Source organism: Parasteatoda tepidariorum, chromosome 5 (genome assembly GCF_982258835.1).
Source record: "Parasteatoda tepidariorum strain Cologne lab strain chromosome 5, Ptep-v5.0, whole genome shotgun sequence".
NCBI lineage: Eukaryota > Metazoa > Arthropoda > Arachnida > Araneae > Theridiidae > Parasteatoda > Parasteatoda tepidariorum.
In genome coordinates, this window is record NC_141759.1 from 5,176,652 (window position 1) to 5,201,572 (window position 24,921).

At 29.4% G+C, this 24,921-nt stretch overlaps 1 protein-coding gene across 3 annotated transcripts in view; it reads left to right on the top strand.

Moving 5' to 3' along the window:
* Positions 1 to 6,599: 6,599 nt before the first annotated feature.
* The window catches only part of LOC107446747 (presequence protease, mitochondrial), a 44,613-nt gene continuing 26,291 nt past the window's right edge, over positions 6,600 to 24,921 (top strand). For 2 of the 3 annotated variants that reach the window (XM_016061490.4, XM_016061491.4), the window contains exons 1-12: positions 6,600 to 6,778; positions 8,781 to 8,871; positions 9,406 to 9,512; positions 10,727 to 10,878; positions 13,304 to 13,418; positions 16,095 to 16,191; positions 16,551 to 16,711; positions 17,704 to 17,830; positions 19,254 to 19,342; positions 20,130 to 20,258; positions 21,384 to 21,497; positions 24,629 to 24,725. In XM_016061490.4, coding sequence (XP_015916976.1) covers positions 6,729 to 6,778; positions 8,781 to 8,871; positions 9,406 to 9,512; positions 10,727 to 10,878; positions 13,304 to 13,418; positions 16,095 to 16,191; positions 16,551 to 16,711; positions 17,704 to 17,830; positions 19,254 to 19,342; positions 20,130 to 20,258; positions 21,384 to 21,497; positions 24,629 to 24,725 — 1,329 coding nt within the window. In that variant the 5' untranslated portion in view covers positions 6,600 to 6,728. The remainder of the gene's footprint in view (positions 6,779 to 8,780; positions 8,872 to 9,405; positions 9,513 to 10,726; positions 10,879 to 13,303; positions 13,419 to 16,094; positions 16,192 to 16,550; positions 16,712 to 17,703; positions 17,831 to 19,253; positions 19,343 to 20,129; positions 20,259 to 21,383; positions 21,498 to 24,628; positions 24,726 to 24,921) is intronic. The other variant, XM_071186032.2, reaches the window with a different exon arrangement.

Consider the following 24,921-nt stretch of genomic DNA (forward strand, 5'->3'; position numbering starts at 1 on the left):
TGCACCTCTTGCAACGTAGTAGCACTGTGCAAGAACTGTTTCCAGCCCTACCACACCCTCAAGAAACATAGACTTTAGATACTGTTGTTCCTCCACTACTTTCAAACTATCCAATTTTTTACCTTTCTTATTTTATAACTGTTAATTTCGAAAAGTGTTTATAAATAAATATGTTAATAACAATGTTAACACAAATGTACATAAAAATGTTAATAAAACAAAAAACGTTGCCTAAAATAATCATCAATATGTTAAGTAAAATGTCAATAAAAATGAGTTATTGACTCTAGAATTCCGGCCGGGACATACCCTGTCCCGGGATTTAGATGCTTTGGGCTTACGGCGGGACATATGCTGTCCCATCAATGAAGCGTGTGAGATAATTGTTATTGATGGTGTGCTGTTATGGAGACGCGTAAGCGTCTCCAAGACCTTCAACCTTTTAGGTATAAAAGCTATTTAATCTAATAATCGCTTGGAAGAGAAATAATTGATCCCGTCAATGGGGAGCACTCGGTCTGATTTTTCGCCGCATTGAAAGGGTTAAAGACGTCCAAGATAACAACACAATAAAGTTTCTTTTCCAAAAAAAATTAGATAACAATCATTTTGCCAATGGGTAAATGGAGAAAATTGTGATCATCTTGAGGTGATCACAATTTTCTTCATTTTGTAGTGAATCGTATTTTATTTTATATCTATATTTTAAATTATTCAATGCTTAAACCATGTAGATTTATCTCACTTTTGCTAACACTTTAAAAAAAATTCCTGGCCGTGGTAACCATGGTTAATAAATGCGGTTTATAAACATTTTTACAGTTTGCTATAAAAACCACTGTAATTGTAATAATAAATTTAATCAATATTTTCATTGACTGCTTGCATTAAGAAAATGGAATTCCTAATCTGCCATATACTGTATCTAAAGGCCATTGGCCAGAAGTTGTAAAGAAAAGCTTAATGTCTCTAAAGCCGCTAATTTCGTCGGTTTACGAGGTATTTTGAAAGTGGTAGCATGATTGATGCTTGAAAATGTACTTTGTTGAACAGGCTCGTTTGTTGCTGCTTACATTGTTTACAGATTACGATTTGTTGCATTGAACAGCATCAGGGGTGAAAGCGAGACGGAAAGACTGGTAGTAAAACTATTTCAGTTATAGCTTATTTTCGGGAGGAGTTAAATTAATGTGTTTTTTTTTTCAAACTATGCAACAATATCTACTTTATCTTGAAAAAAAGCAGTTTGAGATGCCACTGATTTCAACAAAATGTTTGATTGCATCAACCTAGTTGAAGATGTTAATATCAGACCTTTGGCTCACTTTTTTACTTCTGATGTTATTCTCACACTTAAAAACATGCACTGAGTAAAAACCCACAGATTGTGGAAACCTTGTGAAAGAGCAACCCCTTGTGGGTTAATCCGAACAATTTTTAGTGTAGAGAGCAACCCAACACGAGTGGTAATAACCTTGGACGGTCGGGTCTCTACTTTAGCAGAGGTACACTTTTTCGTTAATGAATTTTTTTACGATCTTGTGGTTTCTCACCTTGAATTTTGCTAACTCTTCTCATATTTTGTAAATAGTTATTCTTCTTGGAAATGTGTTCCCCTACTTGTAAATATGTATTGTATTTTTCTATACATTCAATTATTTGTTTCTTATTACCATCGCAAAGTGCCATTCTTTTTTCTCTACCTTAACATGTGCCACTATTTGTTGCCATTATTTGTTGCGTAAGGGAGCTGTTTGAAGTATCGCCCGGGGAGCGTCAATGTCTTACGCCGGCAGTGAATGAGCGCAGAAAGTTTAACCCTTTCGGTCCCAGTGATTCCAATTGGAATCATTACATTTAAGATTTTTTATCTGCTTATCTAAAACTCCATTTGATTTGAAATAGGCGGTATTTTAATCTACAAACATTCCTCTAACGAAATATATTTTTATTTTTCACCAATAGATGGAGGCACTACATGTGTTTGTGATTGAAATGATACTTGTTTCAGTTTTGTTCAAATCCATAAAAGTTATTGAAATAAAATATCTTATTGAGGCATTTTAAATTAAAGAATATTTTTAAATATTTCATTTTTATTTATTTAAATGTTCATAAATAGTATTTCAACAATTTTTAACAATTTTCATTTTGAAAATTTATTGCTTTTATTTATTGAAAAGCTATGATTCCAAATGGAATCAGTGGGAGTTGAGTACAACTCTATATCACTGTCTAATGCGTTGTTTATTTTGAATTTATATCGTTTTTCTTTGCTCTTTCTTATTACTTTTTCAAGTTTTACTAAGATTTTGGGATAAAAAAGACTTATTTCTTTTTGTCATTATTTTTCCTGATGCCAAAGCAAAAAGCAGACGCTTTATCTATTGATAAAGCGGTTCATTTGCTTTTGAATGGAGACTTGTCTGACATCGAAATAGAAGACTTGGATTCAGATGAAGAAACTAGTGATAATGTTCTAGGTGATATATCAATGGAATCTAAAGTTAATTACAACTCAATTGATGCACCCAGGGCCGGATTAACCTATAGGCACACTAGGCACGTGCCTAGGGCCTACGAAATTCAGGGGCCTACGAAAAACTTGGGAGAAAAAAATTTGTTGACAAAAATAATTTTTTTCTATTAGTAAACATTTAACCTACCTTGCAAATTTATTTATCAATAATTTCAAAAGATTAACTTTTGACAATGTTGATTTCCTTCACTTAGTTATCATAGTAGTATCATAAGAACTATGAAGCTATTTGTAGTATAAATATTTCTTGTAGTTAATCTCACTATCAATTTCACTGTTTTCTTTGCTGTTTTGTTGACGTGAGTTTTGTTGACATAGTTATCGATCGAACTAATCATAATGGTATTATCGATATCAGCTGCAATATCGGCAGTATGTCGGTATTGCAGATAAAGTTCGATAAACAAATTTGTAAATTAAAATCCATGTTAATAAAAATGTAAAAAAAAATATATGCAAGAAAATTTTAGCATATATTTTGAAAAGAGGGGAGGAGTGGGAGAAGGAGAGGAGGGCCCAAGAACGGCTATGCCTAGGGCCTACGAAAGGTATAATCCGGCTCTGGATGCACCCCAATGCATACCTGTCTTAACAATACTAAGAACTGTTTTATAACATTTCATGTAAAATAAATAAGTAATACTGAGAAATAATAAGGTTCTCATCTAACCATATCAATAATGATGAAAATTGGTTCAATTTTTTTCAATGTGTAATAAATATAATAGCGCCAAATATTTCTTGCAGAATAGTTATAATTTATTTAGTTATTAAAAAATACCCCATTTATATAGTTATAAATCTTTAAATAATGCATAATATATATTCAAAAACTTTTCTAGTGATTTTCGTCCTTCCCTACTTTATTCCCAATGATGCCATTTGGAATCATTTAAAATTTTATTAAAAAAATTTAAAAAAAAAAAAAATCTGTTTGTTTTGTTCTTTTGAATGCAAAATGAGTCTGTTTTACAAATTTCAGATTTTTTTGGTGAAAAATAAATATTTGGGACTGAAAGGGTTAAAAGCTTTTTCCATTTTTAATACCATTACAATTAAAAAAGGAATTCGAATATTAATGCTGCAATCCTATGAAAGTTTTCAAAGGTATTGAAACTAAACAAAAATATTAACTTCTCTTCTTTATTTTAGTCGATTCGAATTTTTCTCGGGTAAAAATTTTTATCATTTCTGAAAACTTCAAGGATATGCTTTCAAATGGTGCCAACAGTTTTTGCCGAATAAAATCTTCCAAAACAGTCGGGACCGAAATAGGGATTGCTTACATAGAGTTTCGTTGCGTAGAGGAAGCGTTTCATTCTTTTCGTTCAACCCATAGACTTATAAGAAGCGTGACAACTACCACGCTTTTTGCCAAATATTTTAGAGAGAGGTGGACATTTAAAAACCAAAGCTCTAAGAATTTTTGATAATTTTGTTAAAATTTTAAGAAGCTTTACGACGTCTGATCGAGAACAAAGTGTGGGTGCATATGAACTTTTGAACCATTTATGAGTAGTGGTGTAGAAAATAAGTTTGAATGAATGAAAAATAATACATTAAAATCTAAGCATAGCTACAACTAGAATAAATTTTTACAAAAAGTGAAGAAAAAGGGCATCCCAGTTATAACATAGGTAAACTGCGTACTGCTTACGCACGCGGAAACCAGCAACCCCGTCACGTGACTCGTTGACTGGTTCACCCCTTTTCTGGTTTACTCGTTGAACGATTCATTCCTCTACCGGTTCATCGCACAATGTTATTTCTACCAAGAAACTTTTCCTTTTTCCTAATTTTCCTAATTTATAATCAGACAATGAAATAAAAATCTCTAAATACTTGTAATTTTTTTATTATTTTAATTAAAAATGGTTGAAAAATTTTTGAAATGTAAGGTATACAATTTTTTGCATCATTTTAAGGAATTTAATTTTGCATGTCAAAATACAAAATTTGAGCAAAATCGGTCGAACTGTTTCTGAGAAATTAAATTTCGAGAAAGTCATAATCTTAAAAATTTGATTTCTCAGGAACTATTAGATCGACTTCATTCCAATTTTGTATTCTGCCATATAAAATTACATACTATAAAATGATACAAAAAAATTTGTTCTTTTCGATTCAATTCTTTTTTTACCATTCTTAAGTAAAGTAATAAATAGTTATTTTTTGCATGGAAATATTTTTGAATAAACGAATGCAATTGTGAGCAAAAATTTTTTAATTCGCTTAAAAATTTCTCGAGATATAGCATAATACGCAAAAAATAAAACTAACAATAAAGGGTCCAAACTTTGGAGAGCTCTTCTGACCAAACTATTGGGAACCTATTTCTGAGATTGCAGCTAACCCTTATATTTTGTAAATCTATATTTTTTATTGTCGAAAAATTGTATGTTTACTCAGAGAAAGTACGTTTTTGTGTCTGATTTCGTAACTTAATTACGAAACTAAGTTACGAAACTTGATAACTTGATTACGTCTGCACTGATTAATTGGCATATTTGTGGTCACCTCTCAAACTATTAAGAATGAGTCCAAGAACGTGAAAATCCGATCATTAGATCAAAAGTTATTCAGGGTGGTCAGTTTTTTTGACGCTCAATGCAAAGATATTTAGGCTCCTGTAATCATTACAATCACAGTTTAAAAGAATTTGGACATCGTAAAGATACATTCAAGATTATGGAGGGATTGTATCTGCCATCTCCACGCTACAGCACTCGTTCACTCGGTCCATTGGGCTGATATACGTAGTGTCACGTATGACACTTCAGAATATTTAAATTCTAGAATTGAATTTTGTATGCCATAAATTAATTTTGTTCAATTGAATAAGTTCGAATGTAATTCTTTCTTGTCTTTATTCCGTCATGCCTGAATTATTCCGCTTACTATTAATTTCAATTTTATTTTTCAATAATTGTTAAACTTCATAAGATTGTGAATTTGAGTATTTTTCAGTTTTGCAATATTATGCTTTGAAGATTATTAACGATCGTAACTCTAAATACGCCAACGGAGGAGAACAGACACTATGCTTGGAAGGCCCTTCACTTTGCATGCGAAAAATTCGCTGATGCGAAATCGGACCTGCGAGCAAGAATGGGATTGACGAGTTTTCGTGTTATATTTTACCAATCAGTCGGGTTTTCATTAGCATCTTCAAAATCGCATCTGCGATTTTTGAGAACGGTCCCTAAAACTTCTCGCTTATTTTTTAGCTCCTTCTGTTTAGTTGTATCAGGTTGAAAACGTATTAGATTTTATCATATTCAAAATTAATCGGTTTCAGAAATCAAGATCGAAACTTACGTAACTCCTACTCATAACATTATGCTAATCATGAGAACATGCAATTTTTATAAATCATTAACATTACGTTACAGAACAGCATTTGTGTTCCGGCAACATTTACAGCATTTAGTAAAAGTTAACATTATTTTTTTAATGGATGGTTGACTGAATTTAAGCAATAACAAGCTTTTAAAACCGGAAGAAATTAAAAAAAACTTATACCCTTCCGGTTATGTGTGAACAGGCTTAATTTTCTAGGAAGTTTTAATTTTTGGATTTTTTTATTTATAAAACTTACGTGTAATTTCACCATTTATAAGAGTTGTCTGCAATTTATAAATTCTTACAGGTTGTGAGCCTAAAAAAGTTTCAAAAAATTCATATCACAGTATAAATAAAGTTTAAGGTTTGCAATGTTTGGAGTGTTATTCCTGATTTGGCAATATTTGTGTAAAGTAGCGCTGTTTGTTATTTTTTTAGTAGCATCAAAGCAAGCTTGCGGAGTCTTCGAAATTCATTTTTTGCTTGTTTCGTTGAAAGTTAGATTGAAAGAAGTCGTTGCATTGTTAACACTACAAGAATAACATTAGATGGTGCGTTTTTTCAAGCTTAGGCATAAAAATCTGCCGGAAGTAGTAACCCGGAAGTCTTATCATGAATTTTAACCCCTAGCGTCATCTGCATTTATATTCACGCAGTTGCTAATTATTTAAAAAATCGACGGTTACAAATTATTTTTATTCTTAATGGGATCATCTAAATCTGGCAACTGGAGTTCACCTCTTGTTTGTTTGTGTTTCATAATGCCGTTTGCCGACAACTTTAAACTTTTCTAAATTTTTAATCAATTTTAAGAGTTTAAGTTCTTCTCAGGAAAAAAGCTTTCGAAATGTTTGGGAGTAGACTTGCAAGAAGATATGCGTTTGACGCTTACAAGAGGTAGTGTCATTTTGATTTTTTTTATGTAATGCAAAGGTGATGAAATTCACTTGAAATATAAGCAACCCCGAATGACTTTTAAATAAAGGGAATTTTTTATAAAATAACTTTAATTTTCTTTTTATATCTTGCTTAATATTTTTTACTGATATCTTGTATGATTTGTCTTAAGTGTTTTTAATTTAAATTTATTTTAATGCTATTGTGGGGGTTAAAAATTCCTTCTTTATTAATAATATTTTTTTACAAATTATACAGCCGGAAAAGGCATTGAAAGTTCAGAAAAATAGCTTTTTTTTAAGAATTTATATATTATTGATGAATAAAATTATATATTGTTAACTTCTAGCTATGGGATATTCTTTCAGTTTGTTAACATTTACATCCTTAAGCAATATTTCGCATTAATATATTCATTTTCATTATATAATATTTTATTTTACTTAATATACTCATAAGGAGTAAAATGAATATGCAACTTTAGTATTTAAAAAATATTTTTGTTGTGTTGTTGTTTCTAATGCCACTTTCCATTGTCAAGGAGCCTGCTTGGTAAAACTAAGTGAATTTAAGGCAGAGGGGGCGTTTCTTGTTTTTCAGGAACGTCATCAATGGCCAATAATAAGACTTCAGCCCCACACAGATCAAAGCCTGTTTATAGTTCGAACCTATTCAAACATCCAATGATTCATCTAAAGATCATAATTTTGACCTGAACCAGAGAATGATCAATCACATATTTAGTACCCCCAGAGGTATGATTTGTTATGGGAACATGGAGGACTTTGTGTCCCGACAGATTTAACAAGCACCAGCCACCATTTACTACTCTGGGAGTCTTCGACCTGTAAAAGCCTTTAAACAATACGACAATGATTAAATTTTTCCATGCAAATAAAATTTAAAATTACGTGTATTTTCTTAAAGAAAATTTGCATGTTTAACATCCATATTAGACTCCTTGGCAATTGTCCTTGGTGTACTAGAACAAGTTACAGAAAGAATCCCCCCCCCCCAAAATAACCTGGAACTTATGTTAAAGACCAAACATATCACACAATTTTTTCGTTTTTTTCTCACTATTATTTGTTAGCTTTCATATTTAAGTTTGAAATAAATTTATTCAACTGTAAGTTTAGAAACAAAGGTGGGTGTTAATTTGTAAAATATGAGTAAACAAGTTCTTAGAAAGATTTTTTTGTTATTCTGCAAAATTTAAATCTCAACAGACCTAAATTAAGGGAAAAACTTCAACAAACAACAAATCTCAATGAAAAACACTTTCTGTCTGCAATTGATTAACTCTTGTAATAAGTTTTAAATTCATCACCATATGATTTTGGCAAAATTTGTTTGTTAATCAGTGATTTTTTAAAAAAATATTAAAATTTTTATTAAACTTTATAATGATTATTGAACATTCCAGCATGCCTGAAATAGAAATTCAGTGACGTAATCTTAGGAAAAGCATAGCTGCACAAAACAAAGAAGGAAATTATCATGTTTGCCTTTGTCAGATTACCATGTAGTTTAAAATAAGGGAATTTTGACCTTTTTTTAATGAGCAATGCTAAAAAATTTTCTGGAATGTTGAAAAATTTTGACTGTGTGGTAAAATAGGGAATTTCAACAATTTCTTTTTATAATGAGTTAAACTAAAAAAAATTTTCGCAATGGGAACAAATTTTCCTCAAATGGCATTCCTGTGTTCGTGTATATTATTCCATATCTAAATCATAAATAAATTAAAACTTTTAAAATATTTTGAAAAACTTAGTCTAATTGCAAAATAAATAAATATTTCATTAATATTTTATTACTAATTACTTTTAATATAAATTTTCTAGATTTTTTTTTTATCTTACCTCTTTTTAAAAAAATTAAATCCCATCACTCTTTTTGAAAATAATTGATCAATTATGGTTCATTTGTAATAATTAGGCATGTAAAACTTACATAATGATTTGATTAATGCTTTCCATAATATTTTTATATATTTTAGGTATAAAAATTTTACACAATGCTTGAACTACTCCAGTATTTCTACTAAATTCAAACCAGACAATTCAATATTAGGATACTCAGTCAAGAAAGTAAGCTTTCATTACTACTTAATGTGTTTGTAAATGTAAATTTATCAATTTAAACAATACTTGTTGTTGTTTTCTTAGTAACTGAAATAAACAGCTTTTATTACTGAAAGGTAAAAGTAGTTGTCATAGATTTTTGATCATAGATGTCATTATAGTCAGGGGTCTGTCCAAGCCAAATTTATTATGGTTTAGCGGTACCTTCACAAATTCAACTCCAGGCTTTTTCTTAAAACTTTATTTTTGTGTCCCGTAAGAAAGGATAAATCCATATTTTTTACCATATTTCTGTGTTGATTTTTTAATATGATTTTAATTTTCACAAATTACGTCTAAATTTTCACATAAAATAGGTACCTCTCAGAAAAACCTAGACAGACCTCTGATAGTAGAAGCCTTATATGAAAGTGATTTAATAAAAGTTGGTGTATTTAATTTTCTAACAGTATGTTTTTTTTTGTGTTATTTTTGAATGATTTTATGTTATTAATTATTAAAAATATGTAAAATGTCATTAAAAATTTATTTACTTTACAGGTTGAAGAAATATCTGAACTTAATTTAACCGCTATTCTATTAGAGCATAAGTCAACTGGTGCTGAGCATTTGCATCTTGCTTGTGATGATTCAAACAATGTCTTTAGGTATGAAATATTTAGGTTTAAGTAACTTCCTGAAATTTGTTATTGTACAGTTACATAGTTAGAATAAAATGTGATTGTACTTTTAAAAAAATTATTATAAAATCATGAATCTTTTGATAATTATTGATAGTTAAATACTAGAAGTTGCTACATTGTTGAAGCTTTTACCTTATAATGATATGAAGTACTTCTTTCATTTTATTCCCTTGAAGTTGGTCATTTTATTGCATGTATGACGAAATTTTGTTCTATAGTTAGTGAAACAAAAAAAAATCTTCTGACTGAATAAGGGTTAACTCGATCAAATTTGAATAAATGTTGATTTTTATATTTCATTGATGCTTCAGAAAAATTTTGCTGTAATCTCACATATCTGAAGTTCTTAGCAACACCAGTGAACAGCAACACAATAGTATTAAGTGAATAAAATTTTTTTTACTAAATACGAAACAAATGAAAGAGGAACGTTCACTAAACGAAATTTCAATGTATGCTGATTTTTATATCTTGTTGATACTTCAGATATCTTGGTTCACATGTCTAAAATTCTCAGCCACACCAATAACATTGCAGTTTAGTGTTTGTTAATTTACATTTCAAGTAACATGTTCATGCACTGATGAGATTTTTTTGCTTTCTGACAGATTTCCTTTTTTTTAATGCTCCTTCTCCTGCATAATTCTGCTTTATTTAAACTGAAATTCAGTGGCATGGCAGTCCATAGAGCGCAGAGGCTTACTGTGCCCATCTTAGTTTTCTTGACTTAGGGCTCTGGGATGCAGGAGCAGTTGTTCCAAATGGGTAGTCAGCCAAGCGGAACCACCAGCGTTTAGTTCCGAAGCATGCTTGGTACTTATTTTATCGCCCCACTGAAGAAATGGAAGGCTGAGTCAGCCTTACACGGTCCGAGGATCAAACCCAGAACCAGTTGCACCGTAGTGCGAAGTGCTACCATTCAGCCACCGCTCGACAGCTTTACTTGGAAAAATCAAATATTTTTATTTGAAATAGGTCAATAAATAAATATAAGAAAGTAAAGCCAAGTGTGTTAAAAGGCTATTTTTAAAACAAACATTTGGCAGAGGTTCCGTAAAAAAAGGTTAAGTTCATAGCGGCATCAATATATTACTTATTTTAAAATCCAATAAACTTAGTGAGACTGATTTTGTTTTTATGTGTGTGTGTCTTAGTGATACCGAATTTATTTTTTTCAGTGTGTCATTTAGAACGCCCGTCAGTAACAGTAGTGGTGTCCCACACATTCTTGAACATCTTGCATTGTGTGGATCCCTGAAATATCCCTGCAGAGATCCTTTTTTCAATTTGTTGAACAGATCATTGTCTACATTTATGAACGCTATGACAGGTAGAAACTGTTTCTTTCTTGGTAATTAGGCACATTTTAAAACAAACAATTCAATTAATGTATTATTGAATTGTTGTTAATGTATCACCTTGCTATATAAGTGTTGTGCATTTGTATTTTTTATCTAAGAAAAAATTATTTTTTTTAAAGTTTTGGAAAATTTTTGGATATTTATGTGGTATTATTTTCATATCCATATATATGTTTCCAATTATTTAAACGTTATGTATCATAAGGTTGTTCTTGGAAGGCTATGTAGCATATAAAAAGCGGATTTTTAGCTGATAATCTGCTATTTGCGAGTGTGTAACAGTTATTCAGGACTGTTTAGTTATGCTTTGCCTGTGTTTAACCATCTCACTCTAAGCTAAATGCGAAATGTTAATAGGAAGAAAAGCTACAGTTTTGTGAAAATATTGAATAGTGTTTGTAAAAAAATTTTGTCTTTTCTGTTTATTGCTTGGGTTCACAAAAAATGCAAAAATTGTGAATTATTCATTGATTGTAAAGATTTTTATGTACCTATAAAAATCTAGCCAAATTAGTGTTTTTATAACAAGGTAAATAATAGTTTAAATATTAAAATCTATTTGTTCATTTTTTAAAAGCCAAATAGATAAAATATATTGTAAAATATAAATTGTATTGTAATTATATAAAGATACTTAAACTGTGGCTTTTTAATATTCTTGACCAAAGAGCTTAGAAAAGTACCTGTTGGGATAGTAGTTATTGTCAATGTCAACCTTCATCTATGAAAAGGTACCCCAACAAAGAATAGAGTTAACATATCTTATATACTAGGGAATTGGAATTATATTTTTGTAGTGGTGGATACACCACACCACAATACTTCCCGACCAGAATTTTTCTATGATAGAAATTCGATGAACGAATACCACTAGTTGGTTCATGGCTGTTTCGTGAGATGCTGGGAGAGCAGTATCAAGATGTCAACCTTCATCTATGAAAAGGTACCCCAATATAGAATCAAGTTAACATATCTTATATACTAGGGAATTGGAATTGTATTTTTGTTGTGTTAGATATATACACTACACACCTTTAAACTGAAGTGTACTCCTATATAAAATGTATTTCTTTTTAGCATTTTTCTTTAGAATTTAAGTTCATATGATAAATAGTTTCAAGTATTTATTATTTTGCTGAGAAGAATATACATTTTGGGTAAAAAGAGAAAAAAATGGTTTCTGTTATTGAGTTCATTAGTTAGGTACAATTTTGCATGACTAAAATTGGATTTTTCTTTTAAAACTTTCTTTGCAACAAATACATACTCATAATAAATGCTTTTTGCATTAATTAAAGAAAAATCGCTTTGATACAAATTTAAATGTTAAGTCTTAGAAGTATTTATTTAGTTATTTTTCAATTTTAGTAATTTTCCAGTTACTACTTTACAGCACATACCTGTAGAGGACACTATACCATGGGCGAAACTTTTCTTGACAAAATTTGTTTAACCGCCATTGGTGTTTTAAAATTTAATGTTTTAAAAAAGTGGACTGAGGTAAACCACAAAGTTTCAAATGCTGGTAAAAATGCTTTCAAAATTTAGAAAAGAAAACAAATTATTACAATATAATATCCCCAATAAATAACTTTAAGTAATCCCAGGTTAAAGAGAAGATCGAGAAGGGCTGGTTCATTTTTTACTGAAACAGATTGAATGCAGAACTGATTCCCCACCTCATGACGTCACCCCACACACAGATCTCAAAAATCAAAACTTGAGGATATGAAAACAATGCTGTTTATCCTTTCTGTAATGCCTGTCAAACTTTACACTGTTAACAAACAATTTCTGTTCAAAATTATAGTATTCTTACATTTTCTTGGTATTCCTTATAGTATTAAAAAATAACATTTTACAGTCAGAAAAATTTCTCAATGGTTGTCGTCACAGTTTCATTATTGTTTTCTAGTTTTAGTTTTTAACTTTTGCTGTGAAATAAAAGAGAGCATATAAAGGTACTTTTATACTTACATATTGTTCGATATCAATAGTTTATTTATTGGGCTGTTTAATTTTAATATATATGTATGCATATATATTTTTTTAATACATTATCATTAAAAAACAACCTTAAATGCTATTTACTAAAAAAAATCTTTGAGCTTATAATAATAGAAATATTGCGCATAATTATATAAAATTAAGGTGTTATAATTAAAACACATAAATACCAACCAATCCCAAATTTGCTCAAAGTTATAAGTCCTGTCCACACATTAACCTTAAAACTCTGATTTGTCTGAATATCAAATTTTTGAATTTCTTTGGTTCTGTCGGCATCAAATAATTGGAGTTCTGTTGTGCTACTGTGTTGACTTATTCAGATTCTTTCTTATTTTTCTCTCTATTCTTTCTAATTATTTTATTCTTTCAAATTTTTATTTTTAGGTGATGACAGTACAATGTATGTTTTCTCTACTCAAAATGTTAAAGATTTTGGAAATCTTTTATCAGTGTACTTAGATGCAGCATTTTTCCCTTTGTTAAATGAAATGGATTTCAGGTAACCAATATTGTTTAAAGAAGAAATTTAAAAAAAAAAAATTCTTACTTTAAATTTTTTGTTAAAATTATTATTAATTCTTAATAAATCTAGCTAATGCTTGACAATTTAATCCTCTGTGCCCAAATATGTATATATATATATATGTATATATATATATGTATATATATATGTATATATATACAGTACAGAACCCGTTATCCGGAAATCAGAAAACCGGAAAACCAAAAAACCGGAACGAAATTCGATAAATTTTCCCACCATTATAAAAAAAAATTTTTTTTTTCCTTATAAAATTTTAGGATTTTTCGTTCTTTTTTGAAAGACGTTTACCTTACCATCATTTTGGAAATAATCATTAGTGTATTGCTCCATCGTTTTTTCTTCTTTTTAAGATTATTTCCAAAAAAAATTTTTTTTTAGTTGTGTTTAACAATAAAAAAACGGCTTTTTGTAGCGATTCAGAAAACCGGAAAAATCAGTTATCCGGAATAGCGATGGTCCCGATCGTTCCGGATAATCGGTTCCCTACTGTATATGTATATATATATATGTATATATATATGTATATATATATCAGGGTTGGGTTTTTGACATGACAAGGGTATAATACTGGTTTAAACCGTCAAAAACCCGTCAAAAATGTCAAAAACTAAAGTTTGCCAAAAAATATATATAAACTTCAAAACTACCAGCAGTTGCCATGCATTATATTGAAATTTAATTATACTATAGGTAATCAGCAGGTTTTAAAATATTTTTTAATTAAAATTAAGGTAAAATAACAGATTTAAAATCTCAGAAATTTATATTCAAATGCATGTGCAGAAAAATTCTGCACAAATTTTTTTTAAATATTTATATTTTGAAAAAAAAAAATTTATTTTTGATACTTAAGAATATTAAAAGTTTATTACTATGCATTTCTGACATATAATGAACATATAACTAATATTTATAAGGAACTTACAAGTTATGTTGTATAAATACAAACTTGATACAAGTGTATGAAAAAAAAATTTTATGTTATACCGAATATCTTTAATATCCAGTATGTTAATTTGAATTTAAAAGTAGTTTTATTTGTGAATAATGATAAATATAATTAATATTGTTTATTATATTTATTTATAATTATTACACTTATCATTTTAAAACAATTTTTACCTCTTAATTTTTTCCCCCATATCTTGAAAGCAAGAAGTAATTATTCAACAGCTGAATATTTAGACATTCAACAAAACTATGTATATAGTATTCAGCAAAATGAAATTCACAAGTGTTTGGATAAACTAAATTTTCAGCATAGTAAATGAATAGGCTGAATATACTGTAAATCGACACTAACTACTCTGTGTATTTAACAGAAAGCACTTAAATTTGTATTGTCTTATGTTAAAAAGATTATTAAGAAGATTTAAAGGAATATTAAAAAGATTTTTCTTTAAAAGGTGTCTAATGTACAAAGCTGCTAATGTTTATCTTTAAAAATGTCTAATTTTTAGTATAATCTATACTATACACTAAATTTGGTTATAAATAAATTTCTTAATAATATCACTGCAGATTTTCAATAACACATGAAAATGAATACATAATATTACAAAAGATGTGAGCTTTCAAAAGTAAAAGATTTTGGTTACTATTCAAAATATAAGTGTTTCTTCAAAATTTTAAATTTATTTTTTCTAGAACATATTTAGAAACACTATCCTTTATAAGAAATATATAAATTTTATGTATTAATTAAATTTCACATATGAATATAGGTTTTTGACATTTTCGACATTTTTGACAGTGAGGTTTTTGACGTGACGGTTTAAACCATGGTTTAAACTGTCAAAAACTGTCACATGTCAAAAACCTGCCAACCCTGATATATATATATATATATATTTTGCATGTGAAAAATTTTTTTTTCCTTACAAATTTTATATTGCTAACTGAGTGTTAGTTTTGAATTTTTTTTTCATACACCTGTCATTTTTCTGACAAAAATTTTTGGCTGTTTAAATTTGGTACCACTTTCGACACAATTTTGGCTTGTTAAATTTTCTAAATTTTGTAGCCTCTTTTTGCTTCAAAATTTATTTGAGGGAATTATGTTACAGTTAAAAGCGAATGCGTAGTGAAAGGAAAAATAATAATAAATTTAAATAAAAAGTAAAGGTCAAGTATAAATAAATTTTAAAAACAAATAGACATTTCTACTGTAATATCAATCCAAATATGTAAACTGCGTAATTTTATTAAACTAATTTAAAAAAAAAAAACAACAACATAGGAAGTTCTAACATTTATTAAGTACTATTTCTCCTAATTTGAATAATACATAATTTTAATAATGAATAATAATAATTATTATGAATAATAATTTAATAATAATAATTAGTAGCAATTTGAATAATAATTTCACTTTCTTGGTTTAAGATTACATTAAATTAGGTAATTAATGCTAATAAGTTTCTGCATTTTCTTTTTAAAGTGAAATACTGTCAAACTGTATTCTATAAATAAAAGATTGTTAAGATTAAAAATCAAAAACCTAATTTAAAATCCATTCTGGCAAGAAAAGAGGCCTCTTAAAATTTTAGCATTCCAAATAACTAACTTATATTTCATTTTAGCTTATATATTACAAGTGCTAGTTTGATTTTATTAGCATTTTTTTTAAAGGCAAGAAGGTTGGAGATTAGAACATGAAAACATCCATGATAGAAGCTCACCCATTATTTTGAAAGGTGTCGTATTCAATGAAATGAAAGGAGTTTATGTAAGTAAAAGTAGAAGTTAGAAATAAAAATAGTTATTAAAAATTTGCTTAGTAAGAAATTAGATTATTCATTTTTTTTAAGAATTTTATGTACATTATTTTTACAAAAAGTTGCAAAATATTTTTAAAAACAAATAACAGTATTCATTTTAAATTTTTTTAATGAGGAATATAAAAATAAGTTTATACAAATAGGTATTTAACAAATTTTTTATTAATTGCTGCCAGTAATAATAATTTCACTTTAAACTTTTTGAAAAAGCTATTTATTATTTATTTATTTTGTCCAAGAGAAATGACTAATTTTTTTTCCTTCAAATTATTTCATACTGAACTAATTGACTTTCTTTTCCTTATAGTCTGACCCTAATGCTTATTATTATTATAATCTGAAAAAGAGACTTTTTCCAAGTAACAATTATACCCACATAAGCGGTGGAGATCCACTGTGCATTCCAACTCTCAGCTGGGAAGCTCTTAAACAATTCCATTCTCATCATTATCACCCAAGCAACAGTCGGTGAGTTTTTACCTTTTACCTAATCATACCTTTACTGGTGATTTTCTTCTAATAGCTCAACTATTGGGACCGTATGTACAGATTACTATTGCCTTCATGTTTTATGGTTCTAAGCCATACAAATCTGCCAGAAGAAAAAAAAAAGATTTGTTTATTCAGAAAAAAGAAACTTCTGTGTCAGATTTTGTAACTTTAAATGTCCACAGCACAAATTAATCAGCATATTTATGGTTGGCTTATTTTTGCTGACAAGGAGAGGACAGTTCGAAGTTGTGGGAAATATGTTTATGGAATAATTTAATGGTCTTTAATTGATAGGTTGATCTGAAATGGTATTTTGGCCTTTCTACTCTTCGCGGTGTATATTTTATATCTACAAACTTATAGGTAAATGTTTCCCTGTTTGTAGTTTACCCATTGATTTAATGACTGCCTTTTTGATTTTAACTCTGTGAGGAAATCCCCTCTCATTGATAAAAAAGACAATCAGTACAAGTTTGAACAGCCAATGAACAAGCCTATCTCTCTCTCTTAAAAAAAGATCACATAAAATCAGGGATAATTTTATTGGTATAGGCAATCCTTATGAACCAGCAGAAAATTATGTAGGAAGCAAGATATTGTACAAAACAAACAACTTAAAATCAGGGTTCTACTGTATGTATATATATTGAGAGTACACATTCTTAATACCTTCAATCTTACAATATAAGAAAATACTAGACTAATTTGGACAAAACTCTGCTGTTTCTTAATAATATGTAGAAAACTTAACACAAAAATTCATAGCATTAATTATTTTTAATGCTTTTATTATGTGAATGTGGTATTTAAATTAGTACATTGATGGTAAAATGCATTTAAAATAATTTTTTGTTTCATAGTAACCATTTTCAATAAATACCTTGCATTTAGATAAATGCAAAACTCATTTAAGTAAAGCACTGTACTAATTTTCTAACTTGCATTTTCCCTGTTTTCTTTCTTTCAAGATTTATTACATATGGCAATATGAGTTTAGAGCATCACTTAGAAGCAATTGAAGCAAGTGTATTAAGGTATTTCAAAAAGCTAGAAGTAAATAATAAAGTACCTGATGTTGTACCTTGGACAGAGCCTGTAAGTGTCCCTTATATTTTTTAATATTTATAAAAAAAAAGAAGATTTTTTTTGTTATCATGGTTCTTTATAATTTATTTATTAAATTTTATATATCTTACCAAGTTTGTGTTTTTATGTGCAGTGAATCATATTCCTGAACTCTTCTAATTTTATATTAATAAACAAATCTAATGAAACAAGCAGAGAATTGACATCATTTAATATTTTTGAAGACTATTATTAAAAATGTCTCTGAAAAATTTATTTCATATTAGATTGAGAGTTCTCTCGAAGAACACAGAAGAGCAGGGCGCTGCCTAACTCAGAATAGACACTTTTGGTTTTGAAAGGGCATACACTTAACTCTGTAAAAATGTATGAAAATATGTAATATTCTGTAATAACTGAATTTGATCCTCAATAATTTTTTAATTACTTTCTTATACTATTTTACGTGTATATTTCACAAAATATTCAATTCACAATTCTCTCTCATTATCAAAATACGAAAAAAGAATTGTAGTTTATAAAACTAATTAAAGCTATGTTAATAGGCAATCTCTGTGCATAATATTTTTAAAAAAAACAGTAAACTAGAAAAGTTGATTAATTGAAAAACAACTTGAAAGCTTTTTTTCTATAATTTAAATTGAGAATTATGAAGAAATAAGCATTTAAAGGTGCATTTTTTTTAAAAAAAAAATAAGTATTTTTTTAAAAAAATAATTTTAATATCATTACAAAATGTATTATCTCTCCCTTAAAAAAGAGAGGAACTTATAAAAATTTAATAAGTTGAAAATAATCCTACCAAAGTAAATATTTTTAATAGTAATCAGACTTAAACTTATAGACAAAGATAATTTTACCAGTGTGTAATTATTATTTATACAGTGAATTTATTTTTTTCAAAATTGAATATGGAAAAAAGGTGGTGTTTTTAAAGGGATGGCAGAGTTTTTAAGGAATGATTATTTTTACAAAAAGAGGGGGTGCTTTTATAGGAATCAAAGGGCAGGCTGTGCGGGCCGCTCCTCTGAAAATGCTAAGGTAGAACGCTGTTGGAATTTAAAAATTAATTATATCATTTTAGTAATTTTAAAGTAATATAATTTTTAATATTAAAAACTCAATTGGATTCGAATTTGTGTGTTTTCACTATTTATTCATTTATCATTTATGTTTTAGCGAGCAGATTTTCTGTAAAACGTTTTATTTATTTTCTTTTAAAGACTTAAATGAATCATTTGATTTATTGAAAAATTACTTAATTCAAAATTTTAATGTTTTGATTCTTGTTTTTTGGTGATTCTTGTTTCATAATTGGTGTTGCAAAATGCAAATAAAAGTTGAACTTGATTCATAAATTAGCATTCTCCAAATTTTCGAATTTTTACTTACGTTGGTTAGCATTGGTTGCTAATTGTAATTTCATTTTCAGAAAGAGGCTCACATTTTTAACAAATTTGATCCTTTGGTTGCGATCCCAGAGAAACAGCACATGATTAGTCAAAGTTTTCTTCTTAACAAGTAAGTTTAAAATTTTTTTTTACTTTTATGAATCATTTTTGCTTGTACTTGTCAGTGATTCAAGTAGACTTTAAAAACTATAAATGCTTAGAACCTTGCACATTCAAATTTTCGAATACTTTTATACTAAAAACGAGTCCCTTTTTAAAATAATATTTATCTTCTCCCATCTGTATTCTTCAATGACAGCACTCTTACTTGATATTCTTCAATGACAGCACTCTTACTTGATATTCTTCAATGACAGCACTCTTACTTGATATTCTTCAATGACAGCACTCTTACTTGATATTCTTCAATGACAGCACTCTGACTTGATATTCTTCAATGACAGCACTCTTACTTGATATTCTTCAATGACAGCACTCTTACTTGATATTCTTCAATGACAGCACTCTTACTTGATATTCTTCAATGACAGCACTCTTACTTGATATTCTTCAATGACAGCACTCTTACTTGATATTCTTCAATGACAGCACTCTTACTTGATATTCTTCAATGACAGCACTCCGACAGCACTTATACTCGCATATTCTGTTTCTTGCATTAGTGTTTATATAAAAAATTTTTCCTTGTATCAGAAATATTTAAAAAAAAAATTTTCCGTGTATTTTTTCAAAAAGAATTTTTTAAAATTTTTTTTAAAAAAGAATTTTAAACTAATTAAATTTTTAAAAGTCACAGAATATCTGTAAGAATTTTTATTTTATTTAAGTAAATAATGTATTGATTAATTTAACATTAATATTTGAATAGTTTTAGCCTCTTCTTCTTTTCCTGATAGGATCACAAACACATACGAAAGTTTTGCCTTATCGATTCTTGCAAATTTATTGACTGATGGACCAAGTGCTCCATTTTATCAAAACCTCATTGAGACTGGAATTGGTCCTGATTTCAGTCCGGCCACAGGGTAAGTAATGTCGGCCTCATACTAATTCTTACACTCTTTAAAGAATTCTTTATTTATAATATTGTGAGGATGCTCTTTCCTTAAATAATTTTTTATTTATTTATTTCCCACTTATTTCCTTACTTAATTATTTCCATATGTTTGACTCTTAGTTATTTCTTAAGGACTTGGCAAGTTTATAGACAGCCTGGTTAGAACAAATTTCCTTTTTTTTAAAACTCCTTCCCCCCCTTTTTTTATGTAAAATATTTACTTGCCACTGTAAAAATGTCATCACATACTTTTACAGAAGTTTACCCTTTTCTTGTTTTGTTTATATTATCTAGAATTGGGTACTCATACCCACCCACGTTTGGGTATAGATACCCACACATGTGTCCTATGACTTCAGCGCTAGCTGTTCGTTTCTAAGCAAAATGGCAGGTTAAAGTTGAACTTAGTTTCTCCTTATGAATTAGAATGTAAATTAAAATGTAGTTATTATAAACAGCTCCGTATCTCGCATCGTGTTGAAATGTAATTATTTCTCGTCTACGTCTTTTACTGAACTTATATTTATTATTTGTTTGTTTATTTTATTGTAACCAGTCCATGATATATTTTTATTTTGTTTGCCTGGCAACTTTGATTCATAATTTGTTTATGCTCTACATGACTTCATGCCTGCCTTTGTGTTAAATAATGTTATTGTGAAGGAATTGAATTTTTTGTGAAACAATCTTCGAGAAAAAATGTCACTTAAGATAATTTTGACGGGTTTGGTTTACACGAAATTGAATGGAAGGAACAGTTTCTAACCTGAATAAATTCCACATCTCAACAACCAATCAAGATCGAGATACCCACTGCATGACTTGTTGGTATTCCATTGTATCAGTTTTTGCTGGCACTGGTTATTCTTTTTGATATTAAAAAATTTGCTTCACCTTCCTTTGATAAATATTTGTTAATTTTGTAAATTGTGTCTGGCTAGTGATTTCATCGTAAGGCATAAACTTGGTGTCTGAACTTTGTAAATTTTTAGTTATACATAACAAAACAATGTGGCAGATTTATTCATATAGATAGAGACAATTTATTTACTGTGTATAGAGCTAAAAGTTCAATAATTTATTCTACTCATAGATACATGAGTCACTTCAAGCAAAGTGTCTTCTCTGTGGGGGTTAGAGAAATAGCTGAAGGAGATGTTGATCGTGTTAAAGACGTTATTGCATCCACTTTTGATGAAGTTATTAAGTAAGTGAATTCTACTTGTTTTTTCTTTTTTTCTACTCTAACACTTCTGCATGTAACCTTGTGCAATATTGTACAATTCTAAATTCTTTTTAAAGGGAATTTTTATATTATTAATATAATTACAATACAAAAGCTGTTCTATACATAGGTAATTTTTGTTTTATTAGATTTTTCAAACAAAAATGTTTTAATAACATTTCATATTTTGTAGACCAATTTTTGCTGAAAACTTTTTGTACCTCCCTAAAAAAAGTTTTTCTTTCTTTTTTTTATATATTAAATGATGCAGGATTATTACAAATTACAAAATAGCCCTTAATGCATTTTTTAAGAAAATTTTTTTACGGTCAAATAATATTTACTCATTGAATTTTGCTTATTTTTTGTACTTGTGCTTGTTTTTCTGGTTTGAAATTGACCAAGAGAACAGTGAACTGCTCTCTTGGTCAAACTATGGGGTACCTATTTCCCTAATTGCCGCTACCTCCTACATTTTAGGGATCAAAAGCCTGAATCTGTAGATAAAAAGGTACGCTTATTTAGACAAAGTATATTTTAGTATCTGAATTTGTAACTTAGAAATATCAGCTGCACTCATTAATTATCATATTTGAGGTCCTCCCATGGAATCATTAAGAATGAGTCTTAGCTCTCATGAAGATCTGATCATAAGATCAAAAGTTATTTATGGTGGTCTCTTTTTTTTTGCACACTGTACCTCAAAAAACTATTTCCAAGACCACGAAAGACTTCAAGAAGCTTGACCAAAAAGGTGACTGCTCCAGGTGAAAAAAAAATATGCCATTATTACATCTTTGAATCGCAAGATCATCAAAAAGTAGGCAGAACATAGTTCGAGGGTCCGCATGAGACTGCAATCAATTTTGAATCAGTGCAGAAACTGACGAAAAGGGAGTTCAAACTCAAGCTATATAAATTTAAATAAGTTGGGCTCCTTACTAGGAAAGAAGGAATCAAGAGTCAGGCCACAGTTGAGTGATTGAAGGATTTTTCCTTTTCTCAGGTGGGAAAGTTTTCTCAGTGAAGTTAGTGTGAGCTCGACAAAAAGTATAAAATTACATCTTGAAAATGTAAGAAACAAACTTGTTCCTTACAATTGTGTGAATACTGAAATTTACTCATTAATTGAAACGCTTTGAGGGCTTCCATACAGTGTTGCCAGATTGGGCTACAAGTAGCGGATTGGGCTACTTTTAAAACTCCCCGCTACATAAAATCGTATTTGGGCTACCCGCTACTTTTTGGGCTACTCATTATTTTTCAAAAGCTACAAATCTTAAAAATGCGCTACTTAAGAGAATTTCATGCTACTTATCTCACAGAAATATTTTATTAAAAAAAAAATTTCCTTTCCTATTATAAAATGAGAGATTCTGTAAAGTCTGCAGTTTCTTTATCTTTTTTAAAAATATTTTCTTTTATTTCTGAAAACGCATCAGCTTTAGTTTTGGATTCTTGTTTTGTTTTGCTGCGCAGAGTCCAGAATCTCTCCCTATCTATGCTTCAAATTATAGACTCGTGAAAACTCAAAGATATATATGGAAAAATGCACGGCTTGTATGATGGGGGAAAAAAGCTTTAACTCCAACCATTATTAATCGCTTATCATCTGGAAAAATCGCGTGACCTGTAATCTGAGCTAAAACGAAATATTGAATTTGGCGAAATTATGAACGCAGCTCACTGAAATTTAAGTCCCTCAGTGCACTGATCGTTAAGACACGGTTCCCAGCAGATCATTGAAGTCAAATATCACTGGCTGAGCCGCGATGGCTCAGGGGAGAGAGTGTTCGCCTTCCAATGAGGTGAACCGGGGTTCGATCTCGGCGATGGCTGGTCGATACGAATTCCGCATCCTACTTGCACCGACCACAGAGCTGACGTGAAATATCCTCAGTGCATACCTGCCAACATTTAATCACTTTCATTATGACTTTTCCCAGTGGTATTAAATGGAATTAAAATTTCAATTTTTCGCAAAAAAATACTTTGTATTTGAAGAAGCTTAAGCTGATAACCATGATAGTATCGCATATTATTATATATTCTTAATTTTTTTAAGAATAGTGGTGATCAAAATCATTTAAAAATTAGGTTTATAAAAGAAAAAAATAGTACATTTTTACTACCACTTTAAATATAAAAATAAAATTTTACGCCAAATGCGTAAATGTTGGCAGGTATGTCAGTGGTAGACGGATCAAGGGCTTGAGTCCCCTTTCCGTAAGGCTAACTGTTAGAGTTCTCGTGGTCTTCCTCTCCATGTAACGCAAATGCCGGTTAATTCCATCAAAAAGTCCTCCACGAAGGCAAAATTTCTCCCAATACTCGATCCAGGAGTTCCCTTGTCTTCTGGATTGGATTCAAAATTACAAGGCTATGGAGTTGAACATTAGTAGTCGTAAACCCAAAAAATTGGGTCGGTTGTTCAACGACGGTTATAAAAAAATAACATCACTGGCTGCGGTCAGTGTGCGGGTGGGTGACCACGTGGATCAGTCTGCGTAGGGACCGAGGTCGTGCGGTATGGGTCCTCGCTAAACTGTTCTACCGTAAAGTGCTCGACTTTGCGTGCAGGTCGTCGGGCTACTGAAGTGGGGGGGGGTGCCATGACCACTGCAGGGGATCAAAATAGTGATGGCATGTCTTTGGATCATCGGATGTTTCCCAGACGTCGCCAATCGTAAATGAACTACAACTACAGCATTGAAATTTAACTTATTTTTTTAATTTAGTAGAACATATATATATATATATATATATATATATATATATATATATATATATATATATATATATATATATATATATATATATATATATATAACGTAGTTTTTTTGGGCTACAAAATTTTCGAATCCGCTACTTTTGAAGCTCACATTCGCTACTTTTTAATCTTAAGTTCTGGCAACACTGCTTCCATAAATGTTGCTATTGGTATCACTTTGCCAATCTTTAATTCTGCAATCATTTCTTGAATCAACAATTCCTCAAATTGTTGGAACATTTTACATTTTTTTCAAACTTTTATTACACTATTTGTTGATAAATGTATTTGCTTTGTTATTTTAATCTTCAATAAAATATACATTGGTTTTTAATATTTTCAGGACAGGGTTTCCGGAAAAACGCATCAAAGGAGTGCTTCATTCTGTTGAAATTGGTACAAAACACAGAACAGCAAGATTTGGTCTCAGTTGTGCAATGGTGAGCATATTATTCCATATTAAAGTTATACAGTTACATTACTTTTTTGTCTAAGGCAGCATTCAGAAATCATAATAATTTTTTGTTGTGTCGCAAACGTCTTTTAATTTTAACTGTGATTATTTATTGAAAAAACTGCTTGAAAATTTGACTAAGCACATAACTTCTTAAACCAACAAAAATATAAAAAAAGTCC